At 49.4% G+C, this 19,786-nt stretch overlaps 1 protein-coding gene across 3 annotated transcripts in view; it reads right to left on the bottom strand.

Annotated features, from left to right (window-relative positions):
- Nucleotides 1–19,786, bottom strand: part of LOXL2 (lysyl oxidase like 2) — a 38,977-nt gene that overhangs the window by 5,402 nt on the left and 13,789 nt on the right. For all 3 annotated transcript variants that reach the window (XM_071799427.1, XM_065856533.2, XM_065856534.2), the window contains 6 exons: nt 11,769–11,980; nt 7,600–7,822; nt 5,882–6,065; nt 4,082–4,233; nt 3,565–3,732; nt 445–610 (listed from right to left, as the gene is read on the bottom strand). In XM_071799427.1, the coding sequence (XP_071655528.1) occupies nt 445–610; nt 3,565–3,732; nt 4,082–4,233; nt 5,882–6,065; nt 7,600–7,822; nt 11,769–11,980 (1,105 nt within the window). The remainder of the gene's footprint in view (nt 1–444; nt 611–3,564; nt 3,733–4,081; nt 4,234–5,881; nt 6,066–7,599; nt 7,823–11,768; nt 11,981–19,786) is intronic.

Below are 19,786 nucleotides of genomic sequence, written 5' to 3'. Positions count from 1 at the left end.
AATTAATTGATAAGCTGCTAAAAAAACCCCGCAAGTATCTGCCAGAGATGCAGCCCATTCCTTGTGTGATTTCCCAGCCCCATCAGTAGGAATTTGCCGCTGTTTTGGCCTCGAACAAGCAACAGGATGAGGGGAAATGGCCTCAAGTTGCACCAGGGGAGGTTGAGGTTGGATCTGGGGAACAATTTCTTCCCCAAAGGGCTGTGGGGCATTGGAACAGGCTGCCCAGGGCAGTGCTGGAGTCACCATCCCTGGAGGGCTGGACAGACGGACATGAGGTTCTCAGGACATGGGGCAGTGCCGGGGGCTTGGGAATGGGTGGACTTGATAATCTTGAGAGTCTCTTCCAACCAAAATGATCCTATATCCAAGGCCACCCCACTTTCTCCTCCTATCTCAGGGCAAACACGTGTGCCAAAATGATATAAAACCCACGTTACTCACTCTCCGAGCAGGACACCCCAGCACCGAAGCGACCGCCCCCTCTGGGACAGGAGACGTGGGCTCCATCGTGACGGCAGTGGGCCAGGGACATCTCTGTCCCCGAACACTTGACGCCGCTCATGACCACGTTGTCAGCGCTGACGTCGCCGTGCCAGTACCAGGTTTCCTGGGCAGAAAAAAGGGCATTTCACACACTTGTTAGTGTTTGGAGGACTGCAGGAGGAATATTCACCCCCCTGTAAGTTGCTTTGCTCCCTCAGCAAATATCAAAGCAAGAGCCAACACTATCAAGGAGGTGGATGTTGCCAAAGGATGCTGGAAAAGAGTAATTGACAGAATGAGCCCAAGCCTGTTCAAGCAGAAAGCTAAGACTGGGATTAAAACCATGTTCCCTGCCCTGACCATCTGACCAGCGTTAAGCAAATGTCTCTCCTTGTTTCCGAGCTGGTTTAAATCTCTGCTTGTTTTTAATCCAGCTGTGAACTCACTTTTCCACCCTGCCCTGTCCATCCTTGGGCTGTTTTAAGTCACTTAGGCTATGCCTTTGGGAGAGATGCCCGGCAATTAAATCACATCTGTCTTGTGACATCTGTGCACTTGGGAGGGCCACAAGTAACGCCAGAATGGCTGCTTGCACAGGGAGGAGAGGCAGAATTAACAGCTGTGCTGGAAATGCCAGTGGAAATGAGGCATTTGAGGAGCACCGGGACTAACAGGGTCTGCTAAACCAGGCTCTGCACCTCTTGGTTCTGAGTGGGGATTCACAGATATTCAAGCCCTGCTCGCTACTCATCTTCATCACCTGGTTCTGCAAAACCCATGGGAATGTCAGAAAATCAACTCACAGCATGACACCCCTCCCAAAACTAAGTGTGCTAAACCCTGATGAAGCTGCAACTGCAAAGCTTGGGAGAAGGGAAGGAGGAAGAAGAGGGGGAGGAAGAGGGGGAGGAAGAGGGGGAGGAAGAGGGGGAGGAAGAGGGGGAGGAAGAGGGGGAGGAAGGGGGGGAGGAAGGGGGGGAGGAAGGGGGGGAGGAAGGGGGGAGGAAGGGGGGGAGGAAGGGGGGAGGAAGGGGGGGAGGAAGGGGGGGAGGAAGGGGGGGAGGAAGGGGGGAGGAAGGGGGGGAGGAAGAGGGGGAGGAAGAGGGGGAGGAAGAGGGGGAGGAAGAGGGGGAAGAAGAGGGGGAAGAAGAGGGGGAAGAAAACTAATCTGATCTTTTAGTGTCAAAACTTGGAGCACGTTTCCAGGAAAAGAAACCCCACCCGTACCATTGCTCCGGGCTGTTTGTGAGCCCCGTTAGCAACACTCTTTGCACACACGCACACAGGGCCGCCCTGTTCTACACAGTGTAGCTTTATGCTCGTGTAGCTGGTGCAGCCGGGATACGCATAAGGGCCTTTTCTGTTCTAAATACCAGCAGTCTCGGCTACAGGAAAAAATGTCTTGTTTCTTGCTGGGCTCTCAGGGCTGTGTCAACAGAGCCAGGCAGCTGGAAAGGCGATTGTTGAGTGGATTTGGCTATCCTCAGCACTTATAGGAGTAAATCGGTTGGAGGAAGCAGCTTGCACAGGGGAATCGCCTTGATAGCAGCTTGGGCAGCTCCAGCATCCTACCTCGCAGCTCCCCAACCTCGCTGTGTCCCTTGGGGACCTGCAGATCCACGGAAAACAGCTAAAACGCTTGGAATCTGCCTGCCCACGATCCCAGTGTGTCCCTCCTGGATCCTGGCTTGGTCATTCCTTAAAGACAAGCTCATCTCCAGGCGGACTCATAACCATCCCCTTCTGCCTGCGGTCTCCCGTACTTTCTCAACACGCACCCACCAGCCCCGGGGATGCTGAGGTTTTGGAGGCATTTTGGGGTCTTATTGTTCCTCCCAGCACAAAACCAGCAGGCACTGGGCAGAGAGGAGAATCCTCGCTGGGTTTATCAGCAGAACCGGCTGCATCCGAGCACCGAGCAGGCAGGAAAATACAGCAGAGCCTGGGGAACGGGGACAGGCTCTGCTCTCCATGACCACATTGTGCTCGTTTGCCCAAGTTTTCGATTTCCGGAAATTGTTTGGGGAAAATAGTTTTCCTTCCAGAACTGATCTAAGGCTGTTTAATGTGTGTGGGTTTCCATCTACATGAACACACATGAAGTTTATTTGTTCAGTGGCTGTTTGAGCCTATGTTTCCCCAAAGCTGCTGGCAATTGCTGATTTTCGGTTGAAATGCCTCATAAAGGGGCTGCATTTCCATAGCAAGCTCTGGCAGCTTTGTCCTAGCTAGAAACCAGTTTATTTTAGGAGCCAAAAACTTCGTTTTCCCGATGTCTGCGAACCACAATAAAGACCCATAGGTTATATGTTTCCTTTCAAAAATCTACCATCACTACCTGCCCCTCTTTCACTTTGTGATCCTCGAGGGATGTGTCAGTACAGAAGAGTATTTTACACCACAATTATTTGCCTACACCAACTGCTTATCCAGCCATTTATCCAGCTGGGAACTGGGTGGGAAGCTGTTGCCTTCCCTCTTCCATCTCTCCCCATTGCCTCTTGCTTTCCTCCATTCTGCACACCAGGCTGCCATTCACTGCGCTGGGAAAGAACACTTTATTCCTTTGTGGTTATCGCAGGCTCGTTAGTTGGAAGCTTTTATGCCTTTATTAAATGCCATTCTTAGTTGTGTGCAAGCAGGGAGGGTTTAGGGCATTTGTTAGAGGAGCAAGACACGCATACGGCTGCACCCCACACCAGTGTAGTGAGAAGTAACTACAGGAGCAAAATCAAATTGTTTTCGAGTGATTTGACACCGGGTTAAACTTGGCTTCAACTCTTCACTGGCTCAGGGAGGGACAATAAAGTGCACGAAACCACCAGCCCAACCAGGACTAAGTGAGTCGGACTTCCCAGAAAAGCTGAGCCTAAAACCAGGCTCCTTCTGCCCTGTGTTCCCCCCAGCTGCTGTTGTGCAATGAGTTTTTAACCCTCAGGGTCCCTCCAGCTATCGCCTTGAAGCTGAACGCTGTGGTTTGTGGTTTGTATTTGGAATAAAAGAGCTTTCCCCCTCCTCCAGCAGCCTCTACCCGGTTGATCATCTGCAACGCAGGCACAGGAGGGCGCGGGGACGCACCTGGAAGGCATGGCTGGCGAAGCCCAGGCCCAGCTGCCGACACACCACCATGGCCTCCACCGTGCTCCAGTTCTCGCTGCAGACCGTCCCCCACCTCAACGTGCCGTTGCGTTCCGCCAAAACCTCCACCCGGCCCTCGTAGGGGTTGCGGCCGCCGCTCAGACGCAGCTGCGGGGCATAAAATGTCAAGAAACATCATCACGAACTCCATAGGGAAGGGGCAACAGTTGGGCAAGCGGCGCTCGGGGTCTTCTCAAGGCTTGTGGTTGAAGTCATTGAGCGCAGAAAGCCCAGTTCGGCGCTCACAGACCACTTTGGGGGCTTATAAATGGGTGGAAGAGCTCAAAGCTCAGCACGAAAAGGCAGCATCATCCTTATTTGCCCTCCTAATACAATACAGACGTTAAAATCTAAATGGAAGGTGAAATGATTCCTACCCTGGACTTCACGGGAGGGCAGAGGCTGCTCCAGGGTGAAACCCCCTTGCCACGCTCAAGGGTTTAATTTGGGTTCTCACCTGATTCTGGAAACCCATGGCTGGGACGTTGCACCTCACAGCAGCATCTTCTTCATGGTTACAGCCCTGCGACTCCGTGTTGAATTTGCAGTCCGTGAGGGATTTTTCAAAGCCCGTGCAGTCGATTTCGTTGAGGTGAATCGGACCCATGCCTGGGGGGGGAAGAGAAGGAAAGGGTCCTTACCTTCTGCCCATGCTACTGTGTGGTGAAGAAATATCCAGTGACAGCTTATTAATACATTGCAGACATCACGCGGGACTCTAGCATTCAAAACACCGCGATCCTGCAAAAACTGCAGTGATTTCTTGTAAAAATAAAAAGCTGCAAGGTTATTATTAATAATTTTACCGTTAAATTCTTTCCAGTAGTCTCTGGCACTGCAGCGTGCAAGGAACGGAGAAAAAGCCAAGTTTCCTCGTTATGTAATTTACAAACTTCAGCTGGAGGAATTCACAGATTGTGACCTTTTGGCTGGGTCTGTTTGCTGGAATCTGCTCAAGCCCTGATATTTAGAGGGGACATCCGCACCTTTGCTTGAATGGGATGTGTGAGAAGTCAATGAGATCTGGGGCAGCCGTGACTCCAACAACCCCGACGGCAACAAGAGGGCGAAATTAAACCCCTAGTGATGAGGCTGGTCCTGCAAATTACCCTTTGAACGCACAAACGCACCGAGACGCAGCCGTAACAAAGCGAAGTGTAAATATGGACGTGGAGTTTCAGAGCTGGGAGACTCCCCTGTGCAACGGGAGCCAAAATTTGGGCCAAAAGAGCAGCTTTTCCTACCACAGCGCGGCGATGCGGCTGTTGAAGGGAGTTAACAAGCGCTCAGCATCCCGGGGGACGGCTTTTGGCGGCGTGCACTGACTGTTCACCGGTGTTTAACATTAAAACAAAGGAAAAGCGAGCGTGTGGGAACGGGCAGCGGCTGCTCAGAGTTTCCAGGCCGCGGGATTCGGCAGGAACGGCACGTTCCCCCCCCATGATGATTTTGCTGTTTCCTAGAGGCAGCTGAACACATCAGCAGCTCCCACCGCAAGAATTTTCTTGGCAAACCCAATGGATAGGTCACATTTTGAAGCTTTCCAGATTGCGGTCAGCACCACTGTGCTTTACACGTGTTGGTTCTTTCCCTCCCCTGCTCCAAGCCATGATGGGCTGAAGATATTTCACCCATTCCAGTTGGTCTCGCACTAGAAGGTCTGGTTGGTGTTATTTTCGTTAGGGTTTTTGGGAGCAAGGCATGTGAATCAGAGGGTGGTTTGCGAGGGCGCGCGTTAGGCTTTGAGTTGCCACAGTTTGGGATTGAAACCAACTCCCAAATACAGGAAATCCAAACCCAAACCTGGCTCTGAACCATTCAAATGCCCTTCTATTTATAATGGGGCTAAATTTGTGTTCTGGTCTTAAATTGGAGAGTGTTTGAAGTCCAGATCCAGGACCCATTTTTGCCACGAACCTTCTAGTAATGCGTTTACACCGTGATGTGGACCTAGAGAACCTCGAAAGTGAATTTGAGAGGAACGGATGTGATAATAAAGAGGTAATTACTGAAACAGATGTCTGAGGGAAAGGTTCAACTCATCATCACTAGACTTCTTTCAAGGAATCTCAAGATTGTTCTAAGTCATGTATTGCAGTTCGGCCTCAAGCTCCTGGACTCAAGAGACTTACTAAGGGTAGAGAAAACAATTCCTGGTCCTCAGAACAAACATCCCCATTAAAATACGCTCTGCCCTGCGACGTGAAAGGGTTTTCTTAGAGGTGGACGAGGCACAAGCGGTCCCTGGAGGTCTCACCTTGCCCGAGCCTGGCGCCGGTTATCGCCTCCTTGGCGCTGCCGAAGCCCAGCTCCCGGCACACCACGCTGGCCGACACCAGGTTCCAGTTGTCATCGCAAACTGTCCCCCACTCCCCGTTTTTCAGCACTTCCACTCGTCCTTCGCCCGTGTTGGCTCCTCCTTTCAGCCTCACCAGGGGTTGCTGGAAGACATAGAAACGGTGTCACCGCCGTCCTCGCCCTACAGATCTTATTTACAGCTCGTTACAGGGAAGTTGTGGTGCAAAAAGTATTAATATTACCCTAAGGCATCTTAACCACCATGTAACGCAAAAGGCTAAAAGGAGATCTTTATCTGCTGAGGCTTATGGGATGTGTAGACAGATGTTTCTCATGGACAGAAAATAGTCATCTTAGTTCTCTGCAGTTTTAGTACTTGGATTTAGTAGCTTTTCTTTACACAGCATAAGACCCCTGCTGGATATTCACCAACCCAGCTCCCATCCCGTATCTCTTGGGAGCCTCACAGAAGGTTTGGGAGTCACACCGAGCCAGCTAGCACAGAATCATTTTGGTTGGAAAAGACCTTCTATGCGTTGCCAGATGGATTCATTTGCTGTATAGATCTCCAGACCAGGGTCCTGAGTTAACCAAGGAGACCAGCGTGGAACTCAAGTCACCTAAAACCCATGCGATTTGTGCAGAGACCCAAAAAAATAACCCCTTCACTTTTAAAGCTGGAAGCATATCCAGTTCTCCAGGCTGGGGTCACACAAAGGACATCCAAAGCCTACACAAAGGCTTAAGGAATTACTTGGCAGTGTGTGTGGCTCAGAAGATTAGTCATGATTTACAAGATCTTTCACCTTTGAGGCCTAGATCCTGCAAGCTCTCGTGCAGAGAAGAGCCTGGATTCCAGGCAAGCAAACCAGAGAAACAGCCCATTCCTCCTAAAGTCACAGAGCTACAGGCCAAGACCCACAGCACCTAAACGCACCCACCACAAAAACCATCTGACCCAGCATTAAGAGCCTCCAGGTTCCAAAATCAGCCCTGCATTCTAACGCTGTACATAGTTACAGCAGGAAAACTTCTCCTAACATCACCCTAAAACATGTTTGCTGCAATCTCAGCTGTTCTGTCACGTTCAGTCGCCCCATTGATGCTGGGAACAACTTGACTCCAGGGTTGTTTTATAACAGTTTTTTGCATATCTTAGAGTTTTTATGCTACACTCAGCCCTCTCCTCACTAGACTAAAACAGAGCTTTTCCAGCCTTTTCTCTAGGCTGGGTTTTCCTGGTTTCTCAGGGCATTTCTTTGCAGTAAACACAGGGGTAGTGGAAACACCAGCTTGTTTCCCTCGTACCTCAACGGGAGAAATAACCCAGCAGCATTTAAGCGACTGTGAAACAGCAAAGCCCGGCAGCAACTGGGCACGAATTCAACTGGCTTGAACAGAACAGCTCGAAGAGAAACGTGACAAATGTATTTTCTTACTACTTGCTCACAGCTTCGCCAGCTGCAGCGGCGAGCCGGTCTCGACCATTACGCACCTATAGACAAACACGGCTCCGCGAATTTGCGGGGGTAGAAACTCAGCAAGAAAGACAAGGGGACACTGGCATAACTGGTTTGCGGCTACACGCAGACACACGTTCAGGTCTGATAGCTCATGGTGAATAGTTACACTCCTTGGCTTTTCCTACTCAAGAGGTTGTGTTTGATCCCTGCTCACCTCTTGCCGGAAGGCTTTTCGGAAGCCGCTGTGGCTGCTGGGGGCGAAAGCGCGGCCGGGGACGCAGCTGACGACGGCGGGCATCCCGTCCTCGCACGTCACGTTCTTCCCCGCGTCCACGTTGAGGTGGTTGCCCAGTTTGCAGCTGGAGATGTGGGCCTCGTTCCCACTGCAGTCCATGGAGTACGGCCAGTAGTGCTGCTTCCTTCTGCTGGCAAACATCCTTGGAGGAATCAAAGAGGACGGGGAAAGTTAGGAATCCGTGAAAGCTGCACTGATGTGGCTCCATTTGGGGAAAAAAATGCCTTGAAATGAAGTGAGGGTTGAACGGCGTTATTTGTTCATACGCACAATGAGTCTCTGTTAAGGTGTCACACTTGGGAGTTCATAAGTCATCTCCTTAAGCTAAAAATCAGAGCGCGGATCAACAGTGCAGCTAGAGCAACAAATATGCACATAATAGAGACCTACGTTATGTAGAGGTCAGAGATGAGTTAATTAAAATCACAGTGTACAAACAGGGCCTGTGCAAATAAAGGTGGGTGAGCTTGGACTGCAGAGCCCCTCAAATCTCTGCCCTGTACTCGAGCTCTGCTCTTTGCCGGCCATCACCGATCAGCTGGGAGAAGGCAACGGCAGATTGGGAAGAAAACCACGGCTCTTTGGCATCTCTCAAAGCTGCGGTGTTAACAACAGTGAGCCTGAGAGCGATTTCCAAGAGCAAGAGCAATTCCCTTGATGACAAGTTCACGGCAGAGGAGATTGGCAGCAGTTGCTGCTTCTGGTTCCCAAAACGTAGCACTTGCCTGGAGCCGCTCCAGGGACTCCTAAGGGGGAAAGGGCATGTGTGATAAACCAGAAAATAAAGTAATCCAGCTTCATCCTAACTGTGTTGTCGGATGAGTCTATCGGACCTAAAATAGTCAATGAAATATGGGTCAGATCGTTACCAAAAGGGAAATGCTAGAAGTTAGAACGGCGGCGCGGAGGAGGCGACGCCCTGCCGCGATCTTTGACGTGGCTTTGCGAGATCCCTGGGCCGCTCTGTTCCAGGAGCGGCTGCCGTGCAGCCCGGCTGATCCAAGGATTAGCTGTGATAAATGGCACAGCGAGGTGCGTGGAACTCGCCTGGAAAAATGAAGCACCAAATAGTGATTAACTGTAGCACGGCCCTGCAGGACAGGGAGCCCGGGAAGGGACAAAGAGCTTTGCAAAGGTTTGGACATGAAGCGGACAGGGCAAGTTTTTCCCACTGATGCCCTTTGGGGGTCCTGTGTGGGCTAATCTGTATGGTCTCAGCCGCTCAATGGGACCATCTTCTCCCCTCTGCTTGCTAAGCTTTGCTGACAAGCTCATATGGCTCACGGCCACTGATTAAGCCTTTCTGGAACCAAATTTCGCTGGGTTGGGGTTATGGCCAAATACAGCCGGTGTGGAGATAGAGACGCAACTGCATCGTGTGCTGGGAGCAAAGCTGAGCTGAAGGATGGAGGATGGAGCAGGGCTGAGATTCACCCCATAGAGCAGTGACCGAAAACCTGCCTGTCCTGGGGGTAAAACACCGGCTGTCAAACTCCAAATCTGCCAAACCAGGTGGCAGGGACCCTGAATCGACAGAAAATGAATGAGAAATACAAAGTGGGGATAAAAATTCTTAAAAATGGAAAAGTAAACCCAGGGAGGATGCAGGCAGAATGTGCAGAATGCTCCGCGGACTCAAAGCAGACAAGAAACACAGCCCGGCTTAGAGAAGCAATTGCGGGGATGCCTTAGAATAGCAAACAATGACCTCAGCCTGGAAATTTCAGGAGGCATCAACATCTGGTTGGTATTAACAGCCCTTGGTAGGCTGGGGAGAAACAGCCAGAGAAAGCCCCACCTCATTTCCCCAGACCAAATACATGAAAAAAAAGAAGGCAATACAGATGATCTCTATGCGTAGAAACTCAGGGCATTCTCATTTACATTTTAATGCAGAAAGTTTAGCCAATTCCAGGTCAAACTGGAGCCCAAACCATTAAGGCATCGGGTCCATCTCTCTGCCTTAGGCATCTCCGGTCACAAACTTCTACCCTCCCCATCCACAAAATGCGTTTAATTCTACTCTGCTTTCTCAACCAGAGCAGGAATCGGGAGGAGGAGTTCACAAGCGGTGCTTATATAAAAACCACTTTGAAGAATTTAACAAGAACATGGAAACAACATTGAGATTTGTTTTGTTTCCGAACATAAATCGCGCTGTCAGCTGCAGAGTCTCGGTTACATTCAGGACTCAAACCCTGGCACCGGGACAGCAATGAACTAAGTTGTTTTCTTTCAAGCGAGATCCATCTGCAAATCATTTCACCTCCCACCATTGTGCCGGAGCAGGGGATCAGCTCGCAAGGCTGTGGTGTGTGGGGAGCGGGACTGGGGGCTGTGGGACGGGGACACTCGCAGCTCCCCCAGCAGAAACCCAATTCCAACCCATCTCCAGCTACAGGAGAGGATCCGCTCTTGGGAGAGCACGATTGACAAGTTAGGGAGGGCAAAACCCAAGTTCTACCAGCACAAAGGTAAATGCCCCTTTTAAACTACGCTAGCCAAGCAAAACCGTCTAGCTGACAAAGTTTTACAAGGCTTTTCCCTCCAATAAAGCGCCATCCCATCTTCTTCCAACCTGGGAAAATCAGTGTATTTTCCAACATAACTTTTTGTGGGCGCAGGAGCCCAGTGAGATGTCGCTGCTTGATGAAAACAAGTAAAGGTGAGGGAGGTTTTAGGACACATCTGTCTGGCTCGGTAGCAGAGATCTCCAAGCCTGGTGTTTGTATTTTCATAGCTCCAGTGAATGGGATTTTCAGCATTGCTGAATATTCTGCTGAACAACCGTGCCTCAGCTTTTCCATCCCTACGTGCACCATTGCAAGAGGCAGGGCGATTACCAAGCACCCTTTTATTTAAGGCAGATGGCTCCAGCTGCTCGAGTTAATGCTTTTCTTGGAAGCATCACAACTGAGAAGCCGGAAAAATCTACTTGGTCTTCCTAGAGGTAATTTATTGTGCCCTCCTGCTCCGAGGCAGGGGATGGGGATCTCAGAGCTGAGATTGAGGGAGATGTTCTGCACAAACACTCCTCGAAGTGATGTCCAGGGCAAGACATGAGACCACCTGGTAGCAATTATTAATCCACTGCTCGTCTTCCTGGGTAAGCCTGAAAACAGGATCCCACTCGGGTTATTGTATATTCTTTGTGCTGCTATGTGTGCTTTGCGCTATTCCAACCCAAGGACCTCTTCAATCGATCTCGATCTGGCTAATGACAGAAATGAAATGTGGCCAAACGGTTCCAGAGGAGCTTTCAGAAATAGCGATGGCAGAGGCCAAAAGGAGCAGGCAGGAAAACCACAGCTCCTGCATGGAGAATTCGGTTCTCCCCTTAACCACTCGATGCTTTCCCGCTCCATAGGTCACAGCGTAGGAAAGAAACGAGACAATTTCACTTAAACTATTTTGCATCTGCTTTAGGGTGTTGTTTCTAGGGAACAGTGTAGGAAGAAGCGAGTCTGTGATGGAGGCTGGTGACAAAACGCAAAGCTCCTGGCTTTCAACGAACAAGAATCACAGCCCGAAATGATCACCTTTCAGCTCTGAAACACACAACATCCTCCCTATGGATCGCTATTTTCTTCCCTCATGTTAAAGCAATCTACAGTTATAGAAAGAAAAGCAGCACTGAAATCATCCCACAAAAGCACCATCTCAGATGTACAGGCAGAAGCAGCAGCTCGGTTTGCTGATGGAGTACGATCAGTTTGCTCAGTTCCATCCTCTGCACACAACACAGAACCCGAACTTCCCACTGGTGAAGGAAATGACTGCGCTATAGCTGGAAACAACAAAAGATTTACCCACATCTATCTACATCTCCTACCACTGGACCTATCAAACACAATTGATACCACACCAGGTCTTCGGCTCGAATGGTGGGGATCAAACGACTCCTGTCTGCGCAGGGAAACGCTTGACATTTCAAATATTTACACAGAAGGAAAACCTGATCTGAAGGAATGAAGCAGCTGGAGGTTTTTCCACCTCAAGGTCTCCAGTGTCGTTTGACAATTTGCATTTTCGAACAAGGCCCCGAGTGTTCAAAGAAACTCGCGTCTCACGCAAAGCTCTGCCCTTACTTGTAGACGTTGGTGTTGTATTTCCTCTCGCTCGGGAACCCGAACATGCCACAGACCACGCGGGAGTTCTTCATGGTCCAGTGCTTGTCGCAGATTTGCTTCCAGGTCCCCTCGTCCTTCACCTCCACATATCCCTCGGTGACGGGCACCCGCTTGCGGTAGGTGGCGAGGATGGGCCGGATCCTTATGTCCTCCACCTGGATGTTCATGTTCTGCAAGCGCAAAGAAACACGGGTTATAGCGGTTTGCAAGGAAACTGGCCGGGTAGCTTTGAAATGGGGAACTACTTCCAGTTCTGTTCAGGGTTAATGGAGGCAGGAAGGATGAGCTCACAACAGGAAAGGAAAAACCCTTTCCACCTTGTGCAAACCCATCTTGCGAAAGAGGATGCTTTTCCTCATTAGAAACAAGCATTATTTTACAAATGGCTACCGAACAAATCTTTGTTAAATTTAATTCACTGAAGTGCTTGCTCCTGAAGCGCAGTGACCTAAGTCTTAGCTACTATAGGAGTGAACCAAGCTTTGCTAGGGCCAGCTTAACGCTGGCAGCCTGCAGGGAAGGACTTTGGGGCTCTCATCAAGCCTTTCCCCATTATGAAAACTGGGATCCCGATGTGCTGACACCGGCGTTTCACCTCCAGCTACAGCGTTACTGGGACGGCAGATGAGTCAGGAGGGTGGAATGGAATGGATTTCACATTCGGAGCCTACGTGAGGACGCTGCACAAACAAACCCTTCGCAGAGACCCAAGCCCAGAGCTAAAGGCTGACTGGAAAATATCCGCCACGGCAAGCGATTACAAAAGAGCTACTGAAAATTGTTATAACTTGCTTCCAGGAGAGCTTTTCTCGTCAAAAAAAGAGAGTATAAAACCACGTGGTTCTGCTCACGGTTACATCAGGACTGAGGAATCCTCCCCTCCTCTCGCTCAAATTCAACCGCTCGGAAAAGAAAAATGCCCAGAGCTTTAAAGAGACACGAGCCCCTGTGTAGCAAGGCACTTAAGGCACTTTTTCCCCCCTTTTCTTCCCCTCAACCCCTTTTTTATCATCTGCATTTTCCACCCTGTTTTACAGATTCCTCCTTCCACCGTGGATGCTGGAGCATCCATGAGATGCCTCCAGTGACCCTGGCAAACAGGACCCATTGATACACCCAGTGAGGACAGTGCCACCCACCCACGGTTCATAGTCTGGGCTTTGCTTTTGAAAGCTCCTGTAGCCCTCAAAAAGAAAAATACCCCCACGATGACATCCAAATTTGTCACATCTTAAGGTGCTCAAAGGGTCTGATTGCAAAAGCAAACCTGTGCACCCCTTTGCAGCCGGGGAGGTCCATCTGCAAAAGAAATGTGGCAGATTCTCGTGAAATATTGCATGGTGTTTGACTACATCAGAAGAGCGGCAGAGCCTCTGTGCATCCAAGGTGTCCCCAGGCTGGTTTCCAAAGCCTCCAATTCCCTTTTCCCCTGGTGCAGTTTAGGAAATGCTTCCAGCTCTTCCTTTTATTGGGAAAACGTGTTTACCTGGAGCCACAGGCCAGCACTGCCCGAGAGGGCACCTTGTTTCTCTGCTCCACCTTGCCTTAGTTTCTTCACCAGGAAACAAGAGGTAATCAAAGCCTTAAATCCATTTGGAAATAGTTTTGACTGCTGAAAGTCTCAAAGTGTTTGTAATAAAAGGATTAACCCAAAGGACACGGAGCCAAAGCTTAAAATTGCACTGGGAAAGCACATGAAAAGATAGTAACCAAGGAGGAAACCTGCACTGAGAGCTGAGAAAGGGGGCGAGACAGCCAAAGTGAGTTTCTCCATCCGTGACGGCAGGATATTTCCACCCTACATAAAGCCCTAAGTATGTTTGCAACGCGTAGTTACGTCAGTATCAGCCATACTGCCTATTTAAGTAACTGAAACGGAACGTTTTCCCTGGCTATACCTGACATGAGCAACGTGCTAAAAGCCACACGTGTCTTTTGCTGGACAGACGCTTCCGTTTTCCTTGAGTTTAGAACGATCCGAGGCCACAGCCGGAATAAAGTGGGATTTCACACTGAGGAACCGCGTTGAAACCCCGTGTTCTGTGCTAAGCCCCGTTCAAATCACACCGAGTGCCGTTCCAGATGTTAAACATCTGCCTGGTGCTTCCACCACTGAGCAGCAGAGTCGTTATTCCCACGTTGCGCCTATTAGTCATCGTTAATCCATCACCATCCTCAGTCCCGCATCATTAGAGGTCTCAGCGATGGACGGGGGTGAGAAATCTGCAAAGCCTCCAAGTTAAACGGGGCACTCAAAGGACGGGAGAAAATGAGGATTCTCAGCTGCCTTTTGCACATTGAGAAATAAGGTGCAGAGAGAAATGAAGACGCCCAGCCCGCCTCCGACAGCTGCCAATGACAATGCTGAAGAAACCCACAGCAATTCGTCCCTGCGCTGTTCCTGCAGCTTCCGAGCATCCGTATCCCACAGATTTTCCAAGCCAAGGGGTATATTTTAACGTTCAAAAACATTTGAGAATCCTTTGCTGGGATTCATGATATCAAAGCAATGAGAAACCAGAAACCGAGTGAGAAAAGGAAAGAGAGAGAAGTCACAAAGTTTCAAGAAAAACGGGGAGCGCGACCCCATTCGGGATTTGAGATCCCTGCGTTTCCCACTGTGTGTTCGGGCAGCTCTTTTCCACCAACTGGTTGGACAGGGTTGTCCTGGATGGTCATTTTATAGACGTGAAATCTAAGGTGCAAACTTGAACGGCTGGATCTTGGGCTCGCAAAGACCCCATCGGAACCAGCGCGAGGCCTCGGGTAGCGCTGGCTCCCACCAAAGGTCCCACCACGCATCCCTCTTCCCCCAGAGATGCTGACACACACAATAAGAAATCCTGCTCCAACCTGGGACTCTGTTCTAGCGAATCCAACTCCTTTGTCATGGTTTTTTTGCCAAGGCAAAAAAAAAGTGAGCAAACTAGAATGAAATAAGCCATCATTTCATACCCTCAAGGGTGTTTTTATGTCCAGATAGCTATAGCAGACCCGCACGCAATGACATTTTCATGATCTGTCTGAGAGCAAAACCAACCAACATCCATTCCCCTTTCGGCTCACAGAGCGCAGGTTTAAGGCAGAGAATTATTGATACAGCAACTCAAGGGTTTGCCCTGAGCCTGAGCAAACGGCTGGGAAGAATCCCAAGTGCCGTAGATATCAGCTTTACATAGGAAGATTAAAGAACAAAGGATAGAAATACGTATACTGTAGGTTTCTCAAGGAGAAAGGGCTGCTAAGAGCTTTCTCTTGATAACTCGTTGCAGATTTGAATGTTTTCCTTTCATTACAGAGTTTTTGTTACACCGGGAGTATTCAATAATGCAAATACAGGCAGATTTAGACTTGATCTTCCAACACCAACGTGTAGAACGGCTGGGCTAATGCTAAAAACAGGCTCCACATAAAAATCAGAGGCAAACAATACTTAATGGCTAGAGCAGACCTCTTTAAATCACTCTATCCCTATTTTATGTACACGTGGAGACAAATGCCTACAAGAAGCTGTCGTATCAACGAGGAAACCTCATCTCCGAAAGCCTGACTTATTTTCACGTCGTAGCCATACACTGGAGCTCCAAGGCAGACCTGGTGAATCAATCCTTTGAAGGACATCTGAGGATGGCAAAGCAGGTATCAGCCATGAAGTGTAAAGCCTTCAAAGAGCAACACTGCCTCTAGGAAACAGCACTGGGTTGGCTGCACCCCACTTTACAGGAAGGCAAATAGAAGCCCAAGCCCCAAAGCCAACGGGATGCGGTTCGCTCAGTCTAAGGCTGAGCAACACAAAGCGGGGAGGGAGAAAACCACGCACAGCTTCCCAGCACAAGGGGAAAACGCTGCTGAGGGGTTTTCTACCCATAAAGCAAGAAGAGGGAGTGAACCCAGAAAAAGTCAACTGCCCTCCCCCGCCATTTCTTACCACAGATCCTTGATTTAACGCATGCAAGGAGCCTGTGTGCTGTCTCTGGCTAGTCCGTGTTTGTTTCTTTCCTGCTTTAAGATTGCCCATAATCCACTCAAACTGCTCCTTCCTATCCCCCCACCCCTTGGATTCACCTATTCGCATCATTTTTCATTTACAAGAGAGCTCCAGGATTTCTTGGCTTCCCAAACACCAAGACATTAAGGCTGCAACCTGGACAAGAAATTAATTGATGTTTTGTCTTTTTTCCCCCCCCCCATTTAAGAACAGAACACAAAATCTTTCCACAAAGACTTTGCTCATCCCACAGGCATCTTCTCTATTGAAACCCTTAAGTCTCTTTCCCCTGAAGATGACTTTGTAGAAAGCTCTCTCTCCACATACACAGGAATGGGTGGAATCTGTTTCCATTTAAACATCTGGAGCTGCGCCTCTGAGTCACTAACGAAGTCCCAGCTGTTAAATAAACAGGCTGAAATAGATGCTACGGGACAAAGACGGGGTCACCGACGGGGGACGGGAATCCCTTGGGAACATCACGCTGCGTTGGACCGCGAGCACTTTTTGTTCTCGTTTGTGCAGGACAAAAGTGTAAAGGGATGAGAGTGCAATTCAGGGTGAGGGTCCAGGAGCAAATACAGCACGGATTATAAACGACAAAAGCCGAGGCCTTTGCTAAGCTGTGAAATGCTTCAGCCTCGTGATTGCCAATGCAAAGCAGGGCAATGAAAAGCGCCGGGGAAAAGAAAGGCTGGTGATGGAATGGAGGGCGAGAAGGCAGGAGCACCGAACCCTGGAGATACCAGGATGCTGCACATCATGGTGCGAGGGTTTCACGATGAGCAAAAGCTTTTACATTCCCCATTTCCTTCTATTTTAAAGGCAACCTGGAGCAGACGCTGCAACTTTATTACCCGCACAAGATCGCAGTCTGTTCTAAGGCTTGGCTAAATGGTTTATTGATGCGTGCAATGCAGAAACGGTCTCGCATCCAGCACCACAGCATCAGCTACTCAGGCCCTGGATACAGTCGGTGCCGGTGACAAACAGGTTAATTTGTCCCCCGAGATGAGCACCAGCTCTCTACCCATCGAATCCAGCACCTGATGTGTCAGGAGCCACCACGAAGAAACACGGAGGCCGGCAGTTAGAAACCATCACACACTCTGAAATTACAGCACTAAAGAAACACAACGGCTCACCCCAAAACAGATTAATTAATATTTGCCCAAAGTTAGCACCAGAAGAGATGCGTAGAGCTCTTCTAGACACACAAAGCATCAGCTTTGGGGCTTATGTTTGGAGAAGTAAACATTTACAGCAAGGGGAAGGAGATTCACTGTTGTCATAACAAACAGGCAAATAAACCTTTTATTGCCAAACACTGGGAACTGGACAGTCAAGACACAGAGCTCAAGTCGCAATTCAGGTCACCAGCATCTGAAACTCCAAAGTCTCAGATGCTGGTGACCTAAATTGCAATTCCCCACAATACAGAGTCCCCACTGATTTGTGTGGCAAACAGCTGGGTAAGAGGAAGATTTCCCCATGTACCAACACACAAAAATGTCCTTGTCCCCCTCCCCTCCTTCCACTCAGAAGCAGCTCAGCACACAGCAGCATTTTATTACAGTCTCATCATTGAGCCCAGTTTAATTGGAAGCAAGGCTTACCCACCGATTAAGAAACCCAGACAATACAGTTCAATCTTTTAACCTGGCATAACCACAGCCTTTGAGCCACCGGGCTTTGAAGTGAGACTTTTAATGCTTCACATACACCCAAAAGCAAAAAGGAAGCCAGAAATAGCAGCACAGCCTGGTGTGTTTAGCCAGACCTCGTCTGCCCACCGTCTGGCCAAAGCTGTGCTTTAGTCCCAGGTACCAGATCTATTTGTGAACTTGTAACGACTGCAGGAATTCGATATATTTAGAGTACGTCCTATTTGAAGCCTCCGTGTGTGCGAGCAGAGGAAGAGGGTGGACAACAAATATTTTGTTAAGGATGTTTTGGGGGGACGGGTTAAAGAAACCAAACAGCTATCGTGCATTTATTTAAGAAATATATTAAGTGTTGGAGTTAGTTACTGTGGTCTTGAAACTGCTGGTCAGCCTGGTAAGGCAGTCGCAGGTGGGTCTGTGCTGCATTTGGACACCACGAAGTGAAAAAGCAGGGACGGCATTCGCTGCTCGTGGTTTTGGGAACACAAGTTAAATCGTTTTCATTCCAGAGCTTCTGACTCGGGAAAACACTGGAGACTGCGCAGCATTCAAACTGCAGGCGCTGGCACCCTGGAAAGGGACATTAAAGGGGGTCCGTGCTGCCCACCCCAGGGCTTTCGCACACTTGTGAGCCGCACAACAAGAAACGAGCATCGCTCCGCACCTTCTGCGTTGATTTTATCCCGTTCTTCGTGCGTTTTGCCCCAGCGTATCAGCAGAGGGACGCACAGATTGCGCTCACAGCCTTCTTCCTCCGTTTCACTGTGTTTCCAGGTGAGTACTCAGCTCCCAGAACCTGCCCCTGCCCCACCGCATACAGCACTTACTTGGGGCAAACAAAGGCCCCATGTGCTCACAGATCGTTGGCTAAAGCAGCAGATTCCACTTGTTATATTCTACAAAGCTCAAATTACTCTATGTATATATTTGTAGCACTTATTTCTCCCAAGCTCCATCAGTTTCTATGCTCTGAGCGCTTGAAACCAACATGATTAAACCTTTCCTTTGAGCTCCCAAGACAGCACTGACAACGTTCCTACCACGCTAATTCCTACACGAGTGACCAGCACGAATAAAGTGGGTATTGTGCTCTACCACCATGGTTAGACCCAACCTGTCCATCAAGCCACTAATGTGACTTAAAGCTAAGAAAAAGTTTACCCCAGGCTGTGGCTAAAAAAGAAGGAATGCAAGCAAAAAAATCAAACTCCGAGTTAAACAATGGCGGTGTTTTAACAGCAGCTTTGGCCTCATCAGGCGGGATGAGCAGATGTTGTGTGGAGGATCCCAACAAGCAGGGTCAGCACCAACTGGAGTCCTGTGGGCAGCGTTTACACTCAACTACAATTGCTGGGTTAAGCCTGGCTCAGCCACACACTTGCAGCACTGCCAAGCACAGCTACTGCTTTTATTTTAACCCTTTCAGGGTTCAGCTTACTCTTACAGGTCTGTAGGATGAGAGAGGATGTGATACCACAATATACATACCTGCCTTTCCCTCCTAACGCTCCCAGAGGCAAACAGGTAATAACACAAACATCAAACCACAAACCCCTGCTCTCTCCGTTCATAAGACTGAGTGTTCATGCTTTAAAGAGGGGGAGAAGCCCCTCTGTAAAACGCAGTTGATGTAATTACGCTCACATCAGCGCCGAACAAACGCTCTCTGAGCTTTGAAAAGGTGAGCACCCTTCCGTGGTGACACGGCCACCGAGCTAAAGGGGGATCAGGCTAATTCCGAGCAGCCAACAGCCCGTGAAAGGGCTGCCCTGCTGCGCACATTCATCACCCTCCGAGGAACAACCCTTTGAACAAGTCCCGAGGCTCAAAAAGCCGCAGCGGCTGCGGAAAACAGCAAGCAAAAAATGATGGGAGTTTCTTTGATGGATTTCAGACCTGCTCAGCCTCGGTCCTGGGGGAAGAATTAACCCTCCTCCTTTCTCCCTCCCGTCTTCTTATCACAGATCTTCCGTCACTCACCCTGGACCAAAACGTTTCGCTATGGTAACTTGTCTGACAGAAGCAAGGTCCCTTCCCAGCAGGGTAAGGGACAGGAAGAGATGTGACGTGACCCTCAAAACATGAGCTGTGACGGGAAAAGATCGGCCTGACCATATCTACATCAGCCAAGTGGTTTATAGCGATGGAAAACCTCATTCTGTACTACTTATCTGCAGCACTTCCAAACTGGGAAATGGAGGTATGTATGTTGTCCAATAAAAATAAACTCCGCTCGAGGGTTATCCTGTTGCTTTAAAGAGAGTGTGAACTCTCTGCCTGTCAGATTTTAGGAAGCAAAGCCAGATTGGAGCAAACAGCAATTC

Source organism: Patagioenas fasciata, chromosome 26 (genome assembly GCF_037038585.1).
Source record: "Patagioenas fasciata isolate bPatFas1 chromosome 26, bPatFas1.hap1, whole genome shotgun sequence".
NCBI lineage: Eukaryota > Metazoa > Chordata > Aves > Columbiformes > Columbidae > Patagioenas > Patagioenas fasciata.
Note: the sequence above shows the minus strand (reverse complement) of the source record. Positions and strands in the feature narration are given on the sequence as shown.